The sequence below is a fragment of the Rattus norvegicus genome, chromosome 2, assembly GCF_021556685.1.
Source record: "Rattus norvegicus strain SHRSP/BbbUtx chromosome 2, alternate assembly SHRSP_T2T, whole genome shotgun sequence".
NCBI classification, from domain to species: Eukaryota; Metazoa; Chordata; class Mammalia; order Rodentia; family Muridae; genus Rattus; species Rattus norvegicus.
The window spans coordinates 6,945,984-6,966,999 of NC_141535.1; the positions used below are offsets into that span (position 1 = coordinate 6,945,984).

At 39.7% G+C, this 21,016-nt stretch overlaps 1 protein-coding gene and 1 pseudogene across 9 annotated transcripts in view; both read left to right on the forward strand.

Annotated features, from left to right (window-relative positions):
- The window catches only part of Ell2 (elongation factor for RNA polymerase II 2), a 68,772-nt gene that overhangs the window by 2,115 nt on the left and 45,641 nt on the right, over nt 1-21,016 (forward strand). For all 8 annotated transcript variants that reach the window (XR_015661813.1, XR_015661811.1, XM_087621478.1 and 5 more), the window contains 1 exon segment: nt 14,938-14,985. Coding sequence is in view for 2 of the 8 variants with exons in the window: in NM_001427210.1 (NP_001414139.1) it covers nt 14,938-14,985 (48 nt within the window). In the remaining 6 variants the exon portion in view is untranslated.
- Nucleotides 11,520-14,285, forward strand: LOC147995947 (small nuclear ribonucleoprotein Sm D1 pseudogene; annotated as a pseudogene). The gene has a single exon (XR_015673413.1). The product of XR_015673413.1 is annotated as a small nuclear ribonucleoprotein Sm D1 pseudogene (transcript).

The window sequence follows — 21,016 nt, forward strand, 5'->3', positions numbered from 1 at the left end:
CAGGGGATGTAAGAAGAGGAAGAAGAGGAGTCTACCCCCAATTAAAAGACAACAAACAGACCTGGGGATACAGAAAGGCTGAGACAAAGCAGGGTAGAAAATCATCTCTGGGAACCGGGTGTATGTGTGTAGGGTAGTGTAAGGGGTCGGGGGGGTCTGTCAGCCCCTTTGGGAAACAACAAAGTGTACAGTTAAACAGGGATGTTGCATCACATACTGGTTCAGGGAATTGGTAAAGTCCACTTGAAGAAAAGAGAAGGTGGTGCCCAAGATAACTGAAGTTACAGGCACAGGGTGTCTACTGGGGCCCTGGAAGGGAGTTTATTTTCTTACCTTTGTGTGGCCTTCATTTCTGTAAGGTGTTTTCATACTTGGAATTAAGGTTAGAGTGCCCAACTCACTGTTTATATATGTCAGTATCTTAACAGAGACAGAATATCAAATCTTGTTTCTCTAGTCAGCTCTCTGCTTAGATGTTTTTTTTAATGTTGCTTGTTTTAATTCAAGATACTGAAGTCCATGGCTTTGTTCTGAACTCTCCTTAGTCCCTGTTACAGTCATCACCCATTTTCCACTTCTGGCATGTAGATAAGTGTATTGGATCAATCCTGTGTCTCCACTTTTCTAAATGTGGCATGCTGCCGGTGGGTGGGGTTGAATGCGCTGACTCAGCCCTTTCTTTAGACACTGCCTTGTTCTCAGTTAACCAGCTCCTGTCCTTAGTTGGGTCACTTAAGCTTTGGTTTTTGTTTTAGTAGAAAAATTTGTTAAGAGGCTTAGAAATCAAGTCTTATTTAGGGTGAAAATGACAAGCTTGTTGTAGGAAAATCGATAAAGCAGGGTGAGCATGGCTGAGTGCCTCTCCTGGTTCATCCAGACCAGGGCTGACACAGTAACAGCTGATAGCAGTGGGCATCTGCCTGAATCCTTTTATCCTCTAGTGGAGACATACATATTTGGTACTTTTTACTTCCCATCTTCGGAAACAGGGTTCCTGACTTTAAATTGTAACTGCTTTTTGAGACTGTGGGCTTGGGATACATACATAACAAGGGGAAGCTTTGGGATGCTTATCCTCCCTCTGGGCTTGTGATGATTTTCATTTTTTGCATGAAATTTCTCTTACCATGTCTGTACTAATAGAGTGTGGTACTTGGTTGACAAATGACTACCAAGAAGCTTTGATTTATAAAGAGATGATGAATTTTTAATAACTTTCTAAGGGCCAAAGATCTTAACTTTATTTGCTAAATTGAGCATCAGGAGTTATTTTGTCCATATTATTTTGTCTGTTTCATTTACTCTTTTAAATAGTCCATTTGACATAAGGCTTCACAGAAGGAGAGTTAGGAATGCATAAGCTATGGTTTAGTCTAACTATATAATTCTGTAGATAATAATCAAGTAAATAAATTCCCAGGGCTTTTCAAAACAGAATCTGAAATCTTGTTTATTTTTAAGATCTCAATTCTTCATTGTTTTCATATCACAAAATTTGATTGACCATCATTGTTTGAGGTTTCTATTTTCAGAGAATAGATTTGGAGACTTTGTAATGAGCATGAGGGGCCTAGAGGCACAGGTGAAGGGCATGTTGCTTTTCACACACCTGGAATACGGAACCAGTTTTAAAAATGCTCATATATAAAATAACTGAAAAGTTATTTTCATGTTTTACAGAAATAGTCAGATATTCTAATACAGGTATACAGGATATAAAGTTTTGTCTAAACACAGATAGATGGCTTTGAATTCAAAGAAAAAAAACAAATCATATCATAAATTACAACTTTATGGTCTGTGATTGTGTGGCCTACATGTGCTAAGCATGTGTGAGAAGATCTTATATTACTATATTATATTTTCTCTTAAATGTCAAACTATGTATAGAATTAAAATACTTTTTAGCTGACTTCCTTACTTGTATAATGTTTTTTTTCTTTTGACATTTTAATAATATACCTAGATAAGAAAACATTTTCCAAATACTGTTTTTAGATTTTGTTATTGCTGAGCCTATCAATTTGGTCTTTTTTTAGATTCTGAGGCTGCACATTGAATGTGGGGCCTCACATATGTTTGGCAAGCACTGTTTCTGCCACTGAACTAGAGCCCAAACCCCTTTTGGAAAAAGAATCTTCTGTATTCCAAGCTGACCTAGAAAATGCAATATGGCTGAGGATGGCCTTGAACTTCTGATCCTCCTGCTTTCATCTACCAAGTACTAGGAATGCAGGCCATGCACACAGTTTGAGGTAGTTTTAAGTATCTAATATAGGGCTTCCTGTGTTAGACAGGTGCTATGCCACCAAGCTGTATTCCAGCAGCTAATCTGCCTCTTGTTGTTTGTCCTTTTGTTTTGTGACAGAACCTTATTGAGTTACTGGGACTGGTCTATGTAGCTCAGGAAGGTCTTAAACTTATAACTCTCTGCCTTTTATAAAAATGTTTGCCAAAAATCTTCAAAAGTAGCCAGGCAATGGTGGCACACACCTTTAATTCCAGCATTTGAGATGCAGGGGCAGGTGGATCTTCTGAGTGCAAGGTCAGCCGGGTCTATAGAGCTAGTTCCAAGACAGCCAGGGCTACACAGAGAAACCCTGACTCTCAAAACAAAAGAAAACAAACAAACAAACAAAAACAAAAAAAAAACTTCAACAAGTAGTTAACTCAAATATCATGCTTTCCCAACTATAACATAAAACTCGAACAAGTTTGGGAGCACAGCTGTTCATTTTCCATCCCTGAAGATCAGGTACCCCCTGCCTTTTTGTAGGGCTCAGTTGATCTTGTGTTACCTCTATTGGCTTGAAACTATCATTATTTTATTATTACTATTTTGATTAGTGTCATTTAGAAAAATGTTAGTTTGAAATTTTTTTACAAGTGTACTTCTACCTAAATTTGAGTGAAGAACTCATCTGTTTTTTTAAAAATTATATATTCTTGTAATCAAGACATTAGTCTCAAATCAGTCTCCTATACTATTGTCCTTCATAGTGACCCCAGGTGTGAGCCACTTGATTGTTTTCTTTAGTCCTCACTTTGACAGGTCCCAGGACAGGCTGCAATGCCTCAGGCTTTCTTCCAGATAAATGTTTCAGCAATTGATTCACTGTTGTTTAAGACATAGAAAATTAACCCATGCTTCTTACTTCTTGCTCACTATTAATTATGTCTATTAGTTTTCAGCAATCTACTTTGTAAATCCAGATGTTCTTCTCCAGCTGCCACCTCAGGATTTAGACTTGCTGCCACAGCAGTACCAGTGTTGTCAAATGTGCTTATTAAGTAAAACCATGAGGTTTGCTGTAAGTTCCGTTTGTTTGGTTTCAGAAGTGTAACTAGGTTAATTTAAGTGTTACCTGCTTTTATCTAAGACCCATTTTCAATCAGCACTTGATCTTCACATGCTTGACTTTTTTTTTTAATCAAGGAAAGATAACTTAGTGCCCCAATTCTGTACTACTTAAAACATTTACCCACATACTCAGTGAGTTCTCAGTGCTCCTTCCTGAAGAAAAGTAGTAGCCAGATTGCCTAAAAAGATAGCCAGGAACATTGACACCCAGACTGGGAAGAGAGGAAAAGAACCTATGAGATGGGTTGGAACATGTTCAAGAAAAAATAGTTGAAGAGGAGTATAGAATTCTTGAAATGGTTTCCAGGGACTCACACCAAGGACAGTCCCTAGGTTCAGCCTTGTCACTTGTTCCTTACACACTCAGGGAAGATTACAGAAGATGTGCAGTAGAACTTGCAGTTGATGGTACGGCCAAAGGAAGTCAGTGCTAGGTCATTTTTAACAATTTGCAGTGAACCTTTGCTTTGTCATTAAGAAAAGAGGCTCTGGAGCTGGCACCATCATCCAGCCACTTGAGCAAGTATATGTGCAATGTTTGAGAAGATCTCTGTAAAACACACCATGAGTTCTGCTTTTACAGTAAAGAAACAAGTATATAACAGAACCTACATTTAACTCTCCTACATGCCACACAGCTGTATAGAGCATTTCCTATGACCTAGGTAGAAATGTATATAACAAATTAACAGCTGTGTTTCTACTGCCAAATTAAAGCAAAAAGACATGACATAATTCAGGATTACCAGACAGTACTCCTTACTCTGTTTTTGTTTCATTAATTTTTTTATCTTTTTAAAACATTCTTTTCTTTTTTCCTACCATCTGTAATTCTACCTGTAATTCCTATAATTCCTATCATCTGTAATTTCTACCATCTGTAATTCCTGCTGCTCTTGTGAATAATTTTAAACTTCAAAAAACTGGTTTAAGAGTTTCTACCAGCACTTTGCCATCATAGTCCAAACCTGTCTCAAATTGCTCTGGCTATGTAACTGAAGACATTAGAGGATATTAATCTACAAGCTACTTAAAAACTCAGGAGTCAGATCAGCACCGTGCATTGGCCTCTGTTGTATGGACTTTGGCTCCTAGTCTCATGTTAGCTACATTACTAGGCTGCTTCTCTGCTTCCTGGAGTCTTCTATGTTTAGTTTAGAAATTACCCTTGGTTAGAAAGTGACTTGAGTATTAAGATTTTTAGTGACTAAAAACTGATCCAGACGACCACATGACCATCAGAGGGAGTGTCAAGAGTAAGAAAGAAACAATGGTAGAAAAGCTGGGGCAGTTTCTGAGAATTGGCAGAAAGAACTGGTACCTCTTAACCTGCAGTGAGAGAGGAAAAAAATGACTGGGTGTAAGGGAGCACCAGCAGGTTGGAGCAGGTTGATGATTCCTCCCAAGTAGTTTGTAATCTGTTCTTCGTTACTGTGGGGACACTGGAAACTTAGGAAGCTTTGAGCAGTGCTTTCAAAGTCTAGGCTTGGTGTTCAAAATGACTGTAAAATGAACCTAGAAGTAGGTGAATTAGGAAGGTGTGTGGTAGGGTAAGCCAGAGATGACTGTGGAGTCTAGACCAGACTACTATTGATATTTATTAGAGATGAACAAAATCACTAGACTTTAACAAGATTTTAAAGGAGGAGGGTAAATTTGGAATTTCTTGGCATTGATACTAGTCAAGGTACCCTTAGGAAAGGAAAAGTCAAAAACGGTTGGGATCATGAGATAGAAGTGGGAAGCCAACTAAGGCACTAAGCACCATTTTTGGTGAAAATTCAGTCATTCCGTCTTTTGTTTGGTAATAAAAAGAATTCCAGTTTGATTAGATTTTGTGTGTGTGTCTATGAGAAGCCAGGTATGCCTTTTATCCTAGCACTTGGGAGGCAAAGGCAGATGATTGCTGTGAGTTTAAGTCCAGCCTGATGTATATAGTGAGTCTAGGACAGCCAGAGCTGCAGAAACTAGAGACCCTGTCTCAGACAGAGAGAGAGAGAGAGAGAGAGAGAGAGAGAGAGATCCTTAGTTGCTTGTTTGTCTCTGAGAGTTAAATACTGCCCTGAACTGATTGACTATGCTTGATTAGTGAAGGTAACCTCAGCTTGAGGACTGTCACTCAACAACAAACAGGTTTGAACTTTTTCTTCTAAGATTGGCTTAGAGCAGTGGTCTTCAACCTTACCAATGCTGAGACCTTTAAATGCACTTCCTTGTGCTGTGGTGACCTGTTATGATACAATTATTTTTGTTGTTACTTTATAATTGTAATTTTGCTACTGTTATGAATCATAGTATCTGTGCTTTCTGATGGTTTTTGGCAACATCCTAGGGATTCTCAACCCACAGGTTGGAAACCACTGGTCCAGAGACTTTATCTGTGCACTAAACTATTAGCATAGCTTTCAGATTTTTAAAATATCTATTGATTGTATGTTTGCCTGTGTATGTGTGGATATGAGTGTGACACAGCACACATATGAAGATCAGGGGACACCTTGTGTTGTGAGTCAGTTTTTTCCTTTTACTGAAAAGGTCCCAGAGATCCAATCTAGGGTGTCAGGCTTGGTGGCAAACGCCTTTACTCAATGAGCTTTCTCACTAGCCAGTGTGCGTCTTTAGGTAACAGTACCTTTGCTGCCTCAAGAGACTAGGAAAGGGACCCATATCATAAAAACTCAGTTGGATTTTTTTTCCTGTAATGAAAGATAGAGGAGCCACAGTTACAACTAATTATATCTATATCTATATCTATATCTATATCTATATCTAATATATACTATAAACATTTTTATTTATCTTCAGACCTGCCCAGGCATAGAACTGAGTTACTGAAAATACAAATAGCCCATGCCAACAGAAAGTGGTTGCTACTTAAAAGAAGTTAAGTAAACATGGAAACACACACACACACACACACACACATCCATGTTAAAGGAAGAGAATATGTTTGAAAATTTGGTGTCCACTCATAGAGTACACATGGACAGACCCATGGCTCCAGCTACATATGTAGCTGAGGATGACCTTGTTGTGCACCAATGGGAGGTAAAGCCCTTGATCCTGCCAAGGCTGGACCCCCACCTCCACCTCCCAGTGTAGGGGAATGTCAAAGCAGGGAGGCAGGAAGGGTGGTTGGGTGAGGGAGCACCCTCATAGAAGAAGGGGGAGAAGGGATGGGATGGGGAGGTTATGGACTGGAAACCGGGAAATGGGATAACATTTGAAATGTAAATTAAAAAATATCCAGTTTAAAACAAAAGGAAAAAAAAAGTAGTGTCTTCTTGTGGTCTGCTGAGCCCACTCTCTTTACTATGCTCCTGAAACTGTACCCACCCAGGTGTCATTTCCAAACATCTCCATCCCTACAGTCCCACAGTCAAGGCAATCTGAGAAGACAGGCATTTTTTTTTTATTAATTTGAGTATTTCTTATATACATTTCGAGTGTTATTCCCTTTCCCGGTATCCGGGCAAACATCCCCCTCCCCCCCCCCTTCCTTATGGGTGTTCCCCTCCCAACCCTCCCCCCATTGCCGCCCTCCCCCCACCAGTCTAGTTCACTGGGGGTTCAGTCTTAGCAGGACCCAGGGCTTCCCCTTCCACTGGTGCTCTTACTAGGATATTCATTGCTACCTATGAGGGAAGACAGGCATTTCATCCCACTGGCCATATCTCTGTATTATAAACCACCGTCCCATGGTCTCCCTCCCTCTTTCCTCTGTCTTCTCCTAAGCACTCTACTTAGATCATCTCTTCATGTTGTTACAGCATGTCCCAGCTCTCCTGTATTCACTCTCTGTAGGTGAGTTCATCAGTTCTGAGTTTAAATATCAACTGTGGGCTTCATTGCCGACATTCATCTCCAGATCACAGCTTTGCAGAGTGGGTGTGGTGGCTTGTCTATAATCCCAGCACACAGGAAGGCAGGCAAGAAGAGCACAGAAACTTGACTCCAACCTTATCTCCATAGCCAGTTCTCCATCTCAGAACTGTAGTCTTAGAAACAACATTGCTGAGCCTGCGACCACCCTGGCTACATAGTGAGGTCTGCTAGGGCTACATTCTGAAAACCTGTCTTTTTATTTTTATTATTTTTTAAAAAACCTATTAGGCACTTTTAAAAAAATATTTATTTACATTCCTCCTCACAGAGTACTTCCCCTTCCCTTTCTCTTCTGAGAAGGTGGGGGCCCCTTGGGGTCCTCTCCCATTGAGGCCAAGCAAGGCAGCGCTGTTGGGGAACAGATACAGGCTACAGCTTTAGGGAGATAGGCACTTTTAACAGATCACCTATTCATCAATATTTAATAGGCACCTCAAACTTGTAATCAAATGTATCTCTTCTGCTGTTTGACAATTTGTATATTCACATAATTAATTTTAGTGATTTTTCGACACCCAGTCATCTTCCCTCTCTGGTTTGGTTTCACTTCTTGATCTGCTTATCACCTGAATGAGCCCCATTTCAGTTAATGACCACATTTTCCAGTTGTCTAGAGCTAAGTCATAGCCCTTGATTTGTCTCTTCTCTTGGGAGGTTTGGTCTATCTCAGGTCTTGTCAGTCTTAAAATATCTAGACTCGGACTCCATTATCATCATTCCATCTGATGTATATAGTGAGTCTAGGACAGCCAGAGCTGCAGAAACTAGAGACCCTGTCTCAGAGAGAGAGAGAGAGAGAGAGAGAGAGAGAGAGAGAGAGAGAGAGAGAGAGAGAGAGAGAGAGAGATCCTTAGTTGCTTGTTTGTCTCTGCTCTTCAGGACCACTTCCCTGGACTAGCAGCTGCCATCTCATTTCCACTGTTTTCCACATAGCCTGTCAGATCTAGCTCCCAGACACTTTTCCTGCATCAATTCCTACAGTGGCCTCCTGTTGTGACTTAGTTGCTGCAGATCTTTTAATAATCTTGTACTATTTTACTGCTTCTGTTCCAGAAATCATGATTCCTAGGGACAAGGCTTTATTTGCCTTTATTTACAAGTTATAATTGGCATTAAGCTTATTATACAATTACAAAGCTGCTAGGTTCCTAAGGGGAAATGATGGGCTTATACTTCAAGTATTGTTGGTTAGAGGGTTGCATGAAATAACTACAGCTTTTCAAAAGCTCTATTTCAAAACAAGGACCGAGTTTATGTAGATTTGGAGTTTTTATAGAACCCAGGACCACCTGTCCAGGGATGGCACCAACCACAATGGGCCCTCCCACCCTTGATCACTAAATGAGAAAATGACTTACAGCAGGATCTTATGGAGGCATTTCCTCAAGGGAGGCTTTTTTTCTCTGTGATAATTCCAGCTTGTGTCAAGTTGACACTCAAAACCAGCCAGTTTAACTGACCCCTTGTTAATCTGACAAACACATCAGTATTAAGTCTCTACCCTTGCTTTCTTAATCATGCCCAAGATTTAAATAGCATTAAATGTCCCACAGTCTTTACAAATTCTTACGTATTAAATTTTCTATCTCCTTAAAATATCCAATCTCTCTTAAATTCAAAGTCTTTAAAATTCAAAGTCTCTTTTCTTTTTTTTGCATTTTTATTTACATTTTAAATGTTATCTCATTTCCTGGTTTCCCCTCCAGAAACCCTGCTATCCCACCCCCCTACCCCCACACCCCCACCCTGCTTCTATGAGGGTGCTCCCTCACCCACCCACCCACTCCCTCCCACCTCCCCACCCTGACATTCCAGGATCAAGGGCCTCTCCTCCTATTGATGCTCCAACAAGGCCATCCTCTGCTACATATGTTGCTGGAGCCATAGGTCCACCCTTGTGTTCTCTTGGGGTGGTGGTTTAGTCCCTGCGAGTTAGTAAACTTCACCTACTGCCTGATCTTTCTCAGGTTTTTCCTTCCTATAATGTGAACTCTGGCATAGAGGATTAGGCCCCCAAACTCTCATGTCTCCCACAGCAGATGTATGCGTAGGTCAGGGTAGGATGAGAAAGGTAGCAGGATGAAATATGCCAAGTCCTAGGTTGTTTCCAGCTTAGTTATTAATGGAACACAAAGACTAGGGATGGAGGAGAGAACAACTATGGGATTTCTAAGTCTTTGGTATTTGGAATTCTGAGATTCTAATTGGAAGTAATTGACTAACAGAATGTGGTATGATAGAATGAGAGGAATTTGTAAGTTACTCCTGTCAGTCTCAAGATCGAAGAAGCATTGTCAGAAAAGTAGTAGAGTTGCCAGGTTAGTCAGGGAGTTATGTTAGTGCTTGTCAGTAAGTGAACTTTGCTGTCACTGGTTTTCTAACGAAGACTGCTCTGTACGCAGTAATAAATAGCGATCTTTGGAAAGATGGCTGAGGAATGGAGACAGGACCCAGTTGTCATCCTACAAGTATAGCAGGCCTCCAGGGTGGGGCTGATGTAGAATGAGGAAAGGGCAGATACTAGCTTTTGAAATAAGGGCTGGTGTCTCTTAGCACAGGAAGAGGTAATATGGAGTGGAAAAGTCAGCAATTTGAAAGTAGTTTGCATTTATGTGGCACAGAAGAGTTGGCGAAGTTGATGGAAATTTTCAGTACCAGTGGTAAACTGAAGCCCTGAGCTTGAGTCCAGGGGCCAGCTCTGAGCAGCCTCTAGGGAAAAGTTCAGTGCTCTGATTAGCAAAGTTAAGAAGGCAGGGCTGATGAAGCTGCTGAGAACTCTGCCCTACTGCAGAAGGCCATTCTAATTCCACATGAAGAGGGGCGCCACAAGTTCTGCACACATGGTTAACTTCAGAAAGAATAAGTTGAGCCATGGTAGATAGTTGGTGAGATTCCCCATGAAAGAAGTGTAACTTGACTTTGTTTTCATAAAAGCCGGTGGATTACAAAGAGTCACCATTGACTACCCCTCCAACCAACTATTACCTTTTAATTTTTCCTTCTTAATGAACATTACAATACCTCCACCAAGAAGTGAACTTGTTACCAGGAAGCCTTTTAATTCTGTCCCTAAGTCTGAAGATAATTGTCAGCTTATGGTGGTAGAACTTTAAGAGTGTGAATCTGAACTCCAACAGGTAGAATCTAAAATAAAGTGATATTATTATTTATAAAAGATAATGACCCTGGGAAAGCCTGTGGAGCCCCTCTTCATGGGGAATTAGGGTAACCCTCTATAGTAGACAAGAGTTCTCAGCAGTTCATCAGCCCTGCCTTTTCAACTCTCTTAATCAGAGCACTAAACTTTTTTGCCTGGAAGCTGCTCAGAGCTGGCCCCTAGACTCCATCCAGCTCACAGCTTTCCTGAGGTCATTATCCATTTTATAAATGATAATACCATTTTATTTTAGATTCTGATATTCCCATCATTACAAAAAAAAAAAAAAAATCCTTTCTCCTCCCCGTTGCTGGGCAGTAACAGAAGTAGTGTGTCCCGTGCTGAAGGAGGGCCGTACAGAGGCTTGTCCTTTATTTCAGGCACAGGTGACACAGACACCAGGGACTTGGGTGGGTGAGTGGGGGTGGGTTTTGGTGTTCATTGGGTTTGAATATAGGGAATGAAAAGTACTTTACAAGCTAATGTGTTTCTATTAAATAATATTCAAGTCTAATTTCTCTGTGATCCTGTTAACAATTCAGTAAGCCTTCCCTTGGAATATAGAGTAGTGACTGGGAGTACCTAGAAATTGTGACTAATATTTATGATTACTGCTGTTCCTCCAAATGCACAGATCTGTGGAAAAAATAGAGATAACAACAGCAACAAAAAGGAGACAAAAAAGTCAAAGCAGTTCTCAGGAAATTATACTCGTCTAGTAAGGATTCTGTGAGCAACTTGGCAGCCCTTTGATTCTTTCGTAAAAACTAGTCTCTGGCAAAATGGGGAATTGGGTAGAGACCTACACTTGGTTGAGATCAGGATATTTAACATTTTATATTTGTTCAATCCCATTGTTGTTGTTTTCAAGGTTCCTCCAATTATTCCTTCCCTGTCTCTACTCCTATTAAAAACATTTTGAGAACATTTTTGGAAGATTGAATTAGTGTATTTTTCTCTTGCTAATCATATCTATCAATTTGCAATCATGATTGGTATTCTACCAGAATCCACTTTTTGGTCATATCAATCATAGAAATGGGAGTAGCTCATCAACACATCCTAGCACATTAAGGCCTCCACACGCTCTTCTGGCCATTCCTACCCCTAGTCCGTGGGTCTTTGGAGCCTGAATTCCGTGGACAGTTGGACTAGAAGGGGGACTGCGCTGCTAGGATGAAGCTCGTGAGATTTTTGATGAAACTGAGTCATGAAACCGTAACCACTGAATTGAAGAATGGAACACGAGTCCATGGAACAATCAGGTGTAGATGTCAGCATGAATACACACCTCAAAGCTGTGACAATGACCCTGAAGAACAGAGAGCCTGTACAGTTGGAAACATTGGGTATTCGAGGCAGTAACATTCGGTATTTTATTCTACCTGACAGTTTACCTCTAGATACACTACTTGTGGATGTTGAACCTAAAGTGAAATCTAAGAAAAGAGAAGCTGTTGCAGGAAGAGGCCGAGGCCGGGGTAGAGGAAGAGGACGTGGTCGTGGCAGAGGAAAAGGGGGTCCTAGATGATAATGTCTCTCAAGATTGCTATTTCAAATTGATAAGGAATTTGGGGTATTTTTTGTACAGGTTTTGTTTATTTGTCAGTTTTTAATAAATATAAGCGTAGGGACAGAGTTGTCTGCTGATTATCAAATTGAAGTTTTAGCAGCTACTGTATTCATAGAGAATGTTCCACATGAAATTCATATGTACTGAAAATGGGTTTGATTCCTTTGAGTTCATTATTTGGGCCCCTTTTGAGATGAAGTAAATTCTTGGTATTTTAATAAAGTTCTTAATGGGATGAGATCTAAAACTCATCCTCTTTAGTTTTACTTCATGGAGCCTTAGTTGTAAAAGAAAAAAATAAATAAATGATTTTGATTTTTCCTGGTTAAAAAAATAAAAAAAAAAGATGTTACATACAGAAGTCAGTATGTAATGAAAAGAGGTTTTCATTACTAAGGCAGAGAAAACATACATTTGAGGTTTAATTATTTCGTTCTCTGTCATTGTGATGGTTTGTATATGCTTGGCCCAGGAAGTAGCACTATTAGGAGGTGTGGGCTTGTAGAGTAGGTGTGTCACTGTGGGCATGGGCTTAAGACCTTCATTCTAGCTACCTGGAAGTCAGTCTTCCACTAGCAACCTTCAAATGAAGATAGAGAACTCTCAGCTCCACCTGCACCATGCCTGACTAGGTACTGCCATGCTCCCACCTTGATGATACTGAACCGAACCTCTGAACCTATAAACCAGCCCCAATTAAATGTCCTTTTTAAGATTTGCCTTGGTCATGGTGTCTGTTCACAGCAATAAAACCCGAACTAAGATAGAAGTTGGTACCAGGAGTGGGGTATTGCTGTGATAGGCCTAACCATGCTTTTGTTTGGAAGAGTGTAGATTTGGGGACTTTGGATTTGGAAAACCATGGAATGTTTTAAGTGGGGCTTAATGAGCCATCCTTGTAGGAATATGGAAGAGTTTGATGCTCTGAGTGATTTGAATTGTACAGAACTGGCCCAAGAGGTTTTAGAGGAGAAGAATTTCAGTATGTGGCCTAGAGACTGTTTTTGTAGTATTTTGGTTAAGTGAAGAATGTGGCTGGTTTTTACCCTTGTCTGAAGAGTCTATCTGAGGCTAAGGTAAAGAAATTTATAATTGCATTGACAAAGGAAGTCTCAAAAAAGCCCAGCATAGACTTTGTTCTGAGGTCAAGTCTCATGAAGAACATTTTGAACAACTCTGCAAGCTTAGAAAGGAATATGGTTCAAGTATTAAAGGGGTACCAGGAAGTGAAATGGAACTGAATCCTGTATTCTAGGGATAGCATATTACAGGAGTAGGAATTTAGGGAAGATCCTACTGAGCTGAGTTTAGATTCAGGCATGGTGGTGCACACTTTAATCCAAGGAGATAAAGCCAAGCAGATCTCTGTGTACCAGGCCAGCCTGGGACAGAGCAAGTTCAAAGTGAAAAAAAAGTATAAGTCCACAAGTGGCAGTACAGACATTTAATTCCAGGAGATAGGTATGCAAATCTCTGAGTTCAAAGTCAATCTACAAAGCAAGATCCAGGACAGCCATGCTTAGGCAATGAACGAATTAGAAAACAGAAAGCAACTGATAATGGAATAGAACAAAGGACCATGTTCCAGCTACTGCAAGCAGCAGAACTTGGCAGCTTCGCAATGTGACTCTGGCTTTAGAGTCAAGAAAAGAAGATACTACTGGGACAATTGATGCTGGTTAGCTGGAGCTAAGAAATTAGTGGTGATTAAGAAGAGACCAGCACCACTGAGGTGCAATCTTCTGGGAAGTGTTTCCTGGGAGCACAAAGAAGCTGTGTTCCAGAGATAGCCAAGATTGTACCTCATGCTGCTGTTGGACTTGGTAATGTGGTGGTACTGGTTGCGAAGCATGAAGGGGTCATGAAGAGCAGCTGAGGCTTGACACTGTGAAAGGCCATGAAGGCCATTGATGAAGGTGCAGCCTCAGTTGTAGTTGACGGCCCTGGACTGAAGGGGTCATGCAAAGGATTTGAGGCTTGGCACCATGAAGAGAGCCTATGAGAGGCTATTGTGTATTAGAGATGCCAGTACCATGGGATGATCACCAAGAATAGCAGCAGCAGTTGAGTGGATCAACCTGAGTCTAGAATGCTACAGAGGGCAGAGCTGGAGAAGTGATGACAGCCCTTTGGAGGATCCCAGAAGATTGTGTGTGGATCCCAGACATTGAAACCAGAAGCTGTAGTATTGAAGTTGCCTTGAAGACCCCAAGATATTCAAGATGCCAGAGCCATAGGATATCTGCCGAGGAATGCTGTTAACAGAAAGTGGAACCAGCCCAGGAAAAGAAGTTTGTTGAAGTCAACAAAGATTGAAAAAAGAGTTGGAGATCTGAAGACCGCTTTGACATCAGACATGGAGATGCAGAGTTTAGAGTTTGTCCTGCCTTGCTTTGGGTATTACAGGTAAGTGATTGGATGGATCTCAGAAGAGACTTTGACCTTTGGACTTTTAACATTGTTGAGACTGCTATAGACAATGAGGACTTTGAAAGTTGGATTAAATGCACTTATTTTTATTAAACTATGACTAGATATGGCCCCCATAGACTCATGTGTTTAGACATGCCTGTGGGGGCCAGGAAGTGGAATGTGATGGTTTGTATATGCTTGACCCAGAGAGTTACACTATTAGGAGGTATGACCTTGTTGGAGTCAGTGTGTCACTGTGGGCATGGGCTTAAGACCCTCATCCTAGCTTCTTGGAAGTCGGTCTTCCGCTAGTAACCTTCAAATGAAGATGTAGAACTCTCAGCTCTGCCTGCACCATGCCTGGCTAGGTGCTGCCATGCTCCCACCTTGATGATAATGGACTGAACCTCCGAACCTGTAAGCCAGCCCCAATTAAATGTTGTCCTTATAAGAGTTGCCTTGGTCATGGTGTCTGTTCACAGCAGTAAAAACCTAACGAAAATAGTCTAACTAAAGTTTACTTGTTTTTCTCTTTCTTTTTTTATATAGAGTTTAATTCCTTTTCAACCTTCAATTCAGTTCCAAGGACTCCAAGGGGTAAGTACTATCAATTTTAGGAAAATATCTTAAAGCTTTACATTTTTCTTTCATCTTACTGTCAATATAATCAGTCACATATTTTAGGAGCTTCATAACCAAATGAGATTTTCCATCAGGTTTAAGATGTTTGGGTTGTCTTTATGTTAAAAAAAAAAAACAACAAAAAACAAAAACAAAAACAAAGTTGTTTGCAAATCATGGATGGTTGTGCCTTTTCATTGAAGAACCTTTTCATTGAAGATTAAACATCAAGAGTTTGATGGAAATTTATTATATTTGCAGCAACTAAACAAAGGATTGATTTTATGCAAGTTATGAATACAATTGTTCCTATTAATAAAGTGTAGCTGTATGCTTAATCTCTTAATTTTGCACAGTAGGAAATGAAATGTATAAATAGGAAATAAGCTTTGCTAGAATAGGCATTTTTGTATGTCTGCTTTATTCTACACTAGGGAGTATAACTTGGAGGTGGTATATGCAGGACCTTGGGTCCAGTGACCAATACCAAAACTAACAAGCATAATATATAACTTTTAATTAAATGGACCTTTGAATTTTGTTTTTATAATAGATATTTATAGCAGTAGCATTAGTATAGCTATTAATTTTCTTAGGTTTATTAATTTTATATGTATGTTTTGTGTGTGTGTGTGTGTGTGTGTGTGTGTGTGTGTGTGTGCACATGCATGCCTGGTGCACTCAGAGTTGAGAAGAGGGGGCTGGAGTTATGAATGGATGGATGTGGGTGCTGGGAATGGTACCTGGGTTGTCTGCAAAAGCTGCAAGTGTTCCTGACTAATGAGTCACCTTTCCAGCCCTAGTATTACTTTTTAGTTGTTACTATTAATATTTAACATTAAGAAACTAAATAGATGTTTATTCTGCTTCCTCGCTTGAATTAATCAGTATTTATATTCCTATATGCTAGCTATGTAGCATGGCCATTTGGATTACCTATAAGTGGAGTTTATGACTTTGGAGAAAAGCCAAGCACAAGGAAGAAGATCATAAGCTTGATCATTGTAAATCTACATCCTTGTGACTTTTTATAACATCAGAAACATAAAAATGTACCTACCAAACGGTCTTTTTAAACCTTATAACTTGAAAATCTGTAGAGCCAGATTAATTACATCATTCATTGGACTAAGAATTCAGTATTTCTAAATCTTTTGTATAATGCTAACTTGAAGGAGATGTTTGTGTGGATGCCAGTTTTGCTTCTACATGACAGCTTTACAATGAAGTCCTTTCTTCCTCCTTAGTGACTAAGTGTTCATGGATGGGGTCCTAATAGAAATGAGCATTCTTCTGAATTTTCTTGTATAGCTTTTTAGGTGCTGATTACTAACCTCATCTCATTTTATATGAGGGGTTAGTTCAATTGTTTAAATAAAGTTTTTGGAGTTTCCTGCAGTTTTTAAATGGCATCAGTAATATTTGAAGTGATGATCCAATGGCAGGCCAGATTCCTAGAACTCTGGAGAACACTGACTTTTCAGGCCGGAAAGTAAGGTCTGAGCTGTGCTTCTTGGAGCTGGAGGGGCCACTGCTATTCTGGAACTGCTGCTTCCCCTAGCTTTCCCTTTACCTTGGTTGAGATCTCAGGCTAAGAAAATGTAAATAAAGGACATTTTCTTAGGAGGCACCAAGTTAGACACAACAGCCAAATGACTGGGAGTGAATACTTAGGGCTACCAAACTCTAATTCTGATTCCAACATGCAGTTTAGCACAGGCATGGGCTTCTGCGGTCTACTTCTTACCCTAGGTCCTGGGCAAGCAGCTCACAGTTGAGACACTGGGCTTTCTTTTACAAATCCCTTACCTCTTTGCACAGCTGTCCTTGAGCCCACATGTCCAGCCCTCTTCCTAGTACTTATTTTTGCTTATACCACTGTATCCCTTGCCCAAGTATTGTTTGCTGCCAAAGGTAATTTAGTTATAAAATGACTGATAGGTTTAACTCTCAGAATGTGTTTGAATTTTAACAGGTAAGCTTTCAGTCCAATTACAGTGTGACTGTGTTTGTATAGTGAATGGGGCTTGGAGGCACTGTAGACTGAGAGAATAGGATGCTTGGCCTTACCTTGCTTGTTCTGTGTCTGCCTCATCAGCACCCTACCCTTTTTATTATTCTCCTGGGAACAAAATTATGGACTCAGCATTGTTTTAGAGCCTGCAGCTGCATTCTGTCTACCCTTCCCCCCTTCCATTTGCAGAGCTCTCCCCAGCCCATTGGGACTTGGTAAAAACAAAGACTCATTACAGGGGAGAGAGTGGGTTGGCACAGCCCACAGGGAGTCTGTAGAGCCATAACTGTGAGGGTCTTCTATACAGTGCTCCTCTGTTGTTCTTTAGAACCATGATAAGTTAACATTGCCTGTGATGATTGCTTTTAAAACCCTTCAGAAATATGCTTATACAGTTTTCCAGTGTGGAAAACGGTTAGGGTTTTAAATTGGAAGGTTTTTAAATTTAGAGTTCCCACAAATGATAACTGTTTCTTAGTGAGAGATGTTTGTCTTTTTATATCAAATGTAATCAAAAATATACCTTAACTGTCATGATAGTGCCATTTGTAGGCAAATTTGAAGCATTGTTAAAGTATCCTTTTAAAAGTGTTAGATATTCCGTTTGCCTGGTGAAGTTACGCTAAGTCTGCATGGTTATGATAGTCCTAGTTGCTAATTATAGGATCCCCGCCTCCTTTGGTAATACCTATAGAGGGTCAGAGTTTAGATCTTGGCAGATTAGCATTTAAGCCTATTTGCTTTTTTGTTTGAACATGCTCTGTTGGGTTAATGTTCGTGTCTACAAAAATACAGACTGAAATATTGAAGTATGTCACTGTGCTGTATGGAATTCTAAGACATTGATTATTTTGGTTTTATTTCTATAGCTGGACAGTAGCTTCAATAGCAGAAAATGGAAACTGTCTAAGAGGCACTGACACCTTTCCCATAGTGCAAAGGGGCACACCAGAAATTTGATGCTCATTGAAGGCATTTTCTGTAGGGAAGCACCTCATGAATGTTAGGAACTGTGTACAACTGTAAATATCCTCATTTATTCCCCAGTCTGGGTCAGCCAGTTTGTCCTCATGGGTCTAATCTCTACCTAGCCCACCTACATGTAAGAATATAAGGTAATAATATAAGGTAGAATATAATATGTAATAATATATACTAAGAAAATGACAACACAGTGTACCAGTTTCCAAAAGCTGCACCTTTATAGTCATGTAAGCTTTATGAAAAGTAGCACTGTTCTCTCTTCCTCTTACACAAAGCAAAGCAGGTGACTTCCTGTCTGTTCCAGTGGAGTTTGGAAAACCAATCTACGTAGCTTTATGAAATTGAGTATTTCTAAGGGCAAACAGTTGGTAGATGCAGGCTATACTGCAGGTGAAAAACCCTTCGCATATATTGGAGAGCTCTGAAAAAGTGTTTCTGGAAAGCTCACTCAGTGTTTAGTGCAGTCAGCTGTTGATACAATTGACATAACAGGTATTTCACAGACTATAAAATATGTACCTAGTTGGCGTATTAATAAGTTGTTACTATTCTGCTTACTTCTTGGTTTTATGCTGTTTTCTGTGTTTGTTTTTGTTTGGGTTTGACTTTCTCAGATGCGGCCTCTCTGTGTTGCTCAGGCTAGCCTGGAACTTTCAGTGTGGATCAGACAGACTGACCTTGAATTTGAAAGAATCCTCCCACCTCTCCCTGCCAAGTACTGAAATGCCTGGCATTTAGCTACCTACTCCACTTATTTTAGTTTTGTGAAGTCTCCTTATATGTCCCAAGCTAGCCTAGAACTTGAGATCCTTTGCTTTATGCTTTCTGAAGCACTAAGATTTCTGGCATATGCTAGCATGACCAAGTTCTACATTAGTGTGAAAGAATATAGAGGTAGGGTACGATATGGTCCTCACTCCTGCAGAATTTCCAGCCTGACACACACATGCAGACTAACATTTAGGAAAGGGTTAATAACAAATAATGGATTTAGCTAAAACCCTCACACAGCACTTCTATAAAAGGACCATTCTATAGGAACCATCAATAACAAGGCCTTGTGTGTGTTTCTCAATGCTGTGAATCAACATTTGAAACAAAGGTTTTTGTGGGCACAAAATGGTATCTGTTAGCTCTGCATGATGCTGTACCTGTAATGCCAGTATTTCAGATGCTGAGACAGGAACATTTAGAGTACAAGCATGGGCTTCCAATCAAGGTGTTATATTAGAAAAAGAAAAAAAAAAGTAAAGTTCTCTTTTCAGAACAAATGTTTAAAATCCTAACAGCCTAATTTAGAATTAACACAATATTTTATACACAGAAATAAATGTGAGAAATGAGATAATTGGGATAAAACATGAAATAGCAAGGTTTTCAATAGCAAATAATGGCCACATTTGCTGACATGGGTGGATGCCCTTGCAATTGATTTGCTTGGGGCTTCTAAGACTAATATCCAGGAAGTGATTGTCTCAGGAAATTGTCATGTTGTGAGATTATAGAATCCATATTGACTTAGTGTTTATTATGAGACTGTTATTCAAAGTTTCTTTTTAATTCCTTACTTTCAGACTTAGCAACTCTAGAGGCTACAGAAGTTTGCATATACAATTTTTAGAAATTATCTTAAAATGTTGAAAATAAAGACATTTTTATATACAATTTTTATATACAAACAAGTTCACATATGTCTTTTCTTTCTCTCTTTCTTTCTTTTAAGCAACTATGCTGACATCCTGGTATAGTTAACAACAGAGTTGGCATGAACCAGGCCCAGAATGCCAACCAGCTATTGGCTGCTGTTCTCCCAGCTGTGTAACACTTGCATAGGTACAAGGAAACCTAGGTAGCTGCCTACAGCTGGGGACACATGTCTTTTCAAGACAGAAAAAAGCCAGCCAAACAAGTTCTAAATGTATGCCTTCTAAAAAGGCACAGGAACCTCCTAAATCTGTTTAACTGATAGCTTTAATGGCTTGAATAGTGTTATAAATTCTTGCAGTAATGTCATTAATGCAGAAGCTTGGAGGATTGGATTCTGTTTTAAAATTTTTTATTTAAGCTTTGAGCTTAGCATAGCATTCAGAAATACTTTGCTAATTATTTATTTTACTTTATATGGTCCTGGGAGAAGATTGAGTCTAAAAGACTAAATTATACAGTATTTGAAATTAGTAGGCGATTTCAACCCACCCTGAATATGCTTCCCCCAGACTGCCCTACCCTACCCAACTTGGTACCTGGAAAGCAAAGATAACTATCGGCTTGGAACAAGTAGCAAGACAAAAATGAATCCTCAGCACTACCTTCTCTCTTAGATGATATGCATTCTCTGGCTTCTTTCCCCCTGCTGTTTCTGGTTTGGCTAGCTCACTAGTTTTATTAACAATGGTGTCTCATCAATCTGCTCAAAAGTTGATGATTAGAGACTGATACTCTTGTCTCTGAATGTGACTACCACTAGGAGACTGTTAAAGGTGTTTTGTTCTAAGATTCTTAATACTGTAGTGGTTTATGCAGAAGACAACATTAATATTAATGTTTATATTTAATTTAAATTTTTTGCATATTGATTATAAAAGGCATGAATTATTTAACTTTTATATGTACACAAAGTTTTTTTTTTTAATCTCACTTTAGCTAAGGATATGAGCTACCTCTAGACACTCATTATCTCTATCGAATGAAGTCATAGCTTGAAGCTATTGTAACTTAACCAGCTACTCTAGTTTTATGCTGTCACTTATCCCTGCCTTGGTGTTCTTTCTGGGCTTTCTAAATGAACAGAGGCAGTGAGCTAAAGTCAGAATCTCTACAGCATGAGTGGGTATCAGTGCAGGCCTCCAAAACACAGAGAACCTAGGCTAGCCCTTACCTCTCAGGAGTTCAGAATGGCGGAGGATAACTTTGTCTGTGTTTATAGGGCCTCAGGGAACTATCTGATAGTATTTCCTAGCTAGTTTTGTCAAGACCCTAAGGAGAAGCATAGTGAAATAGGTCCCCAAA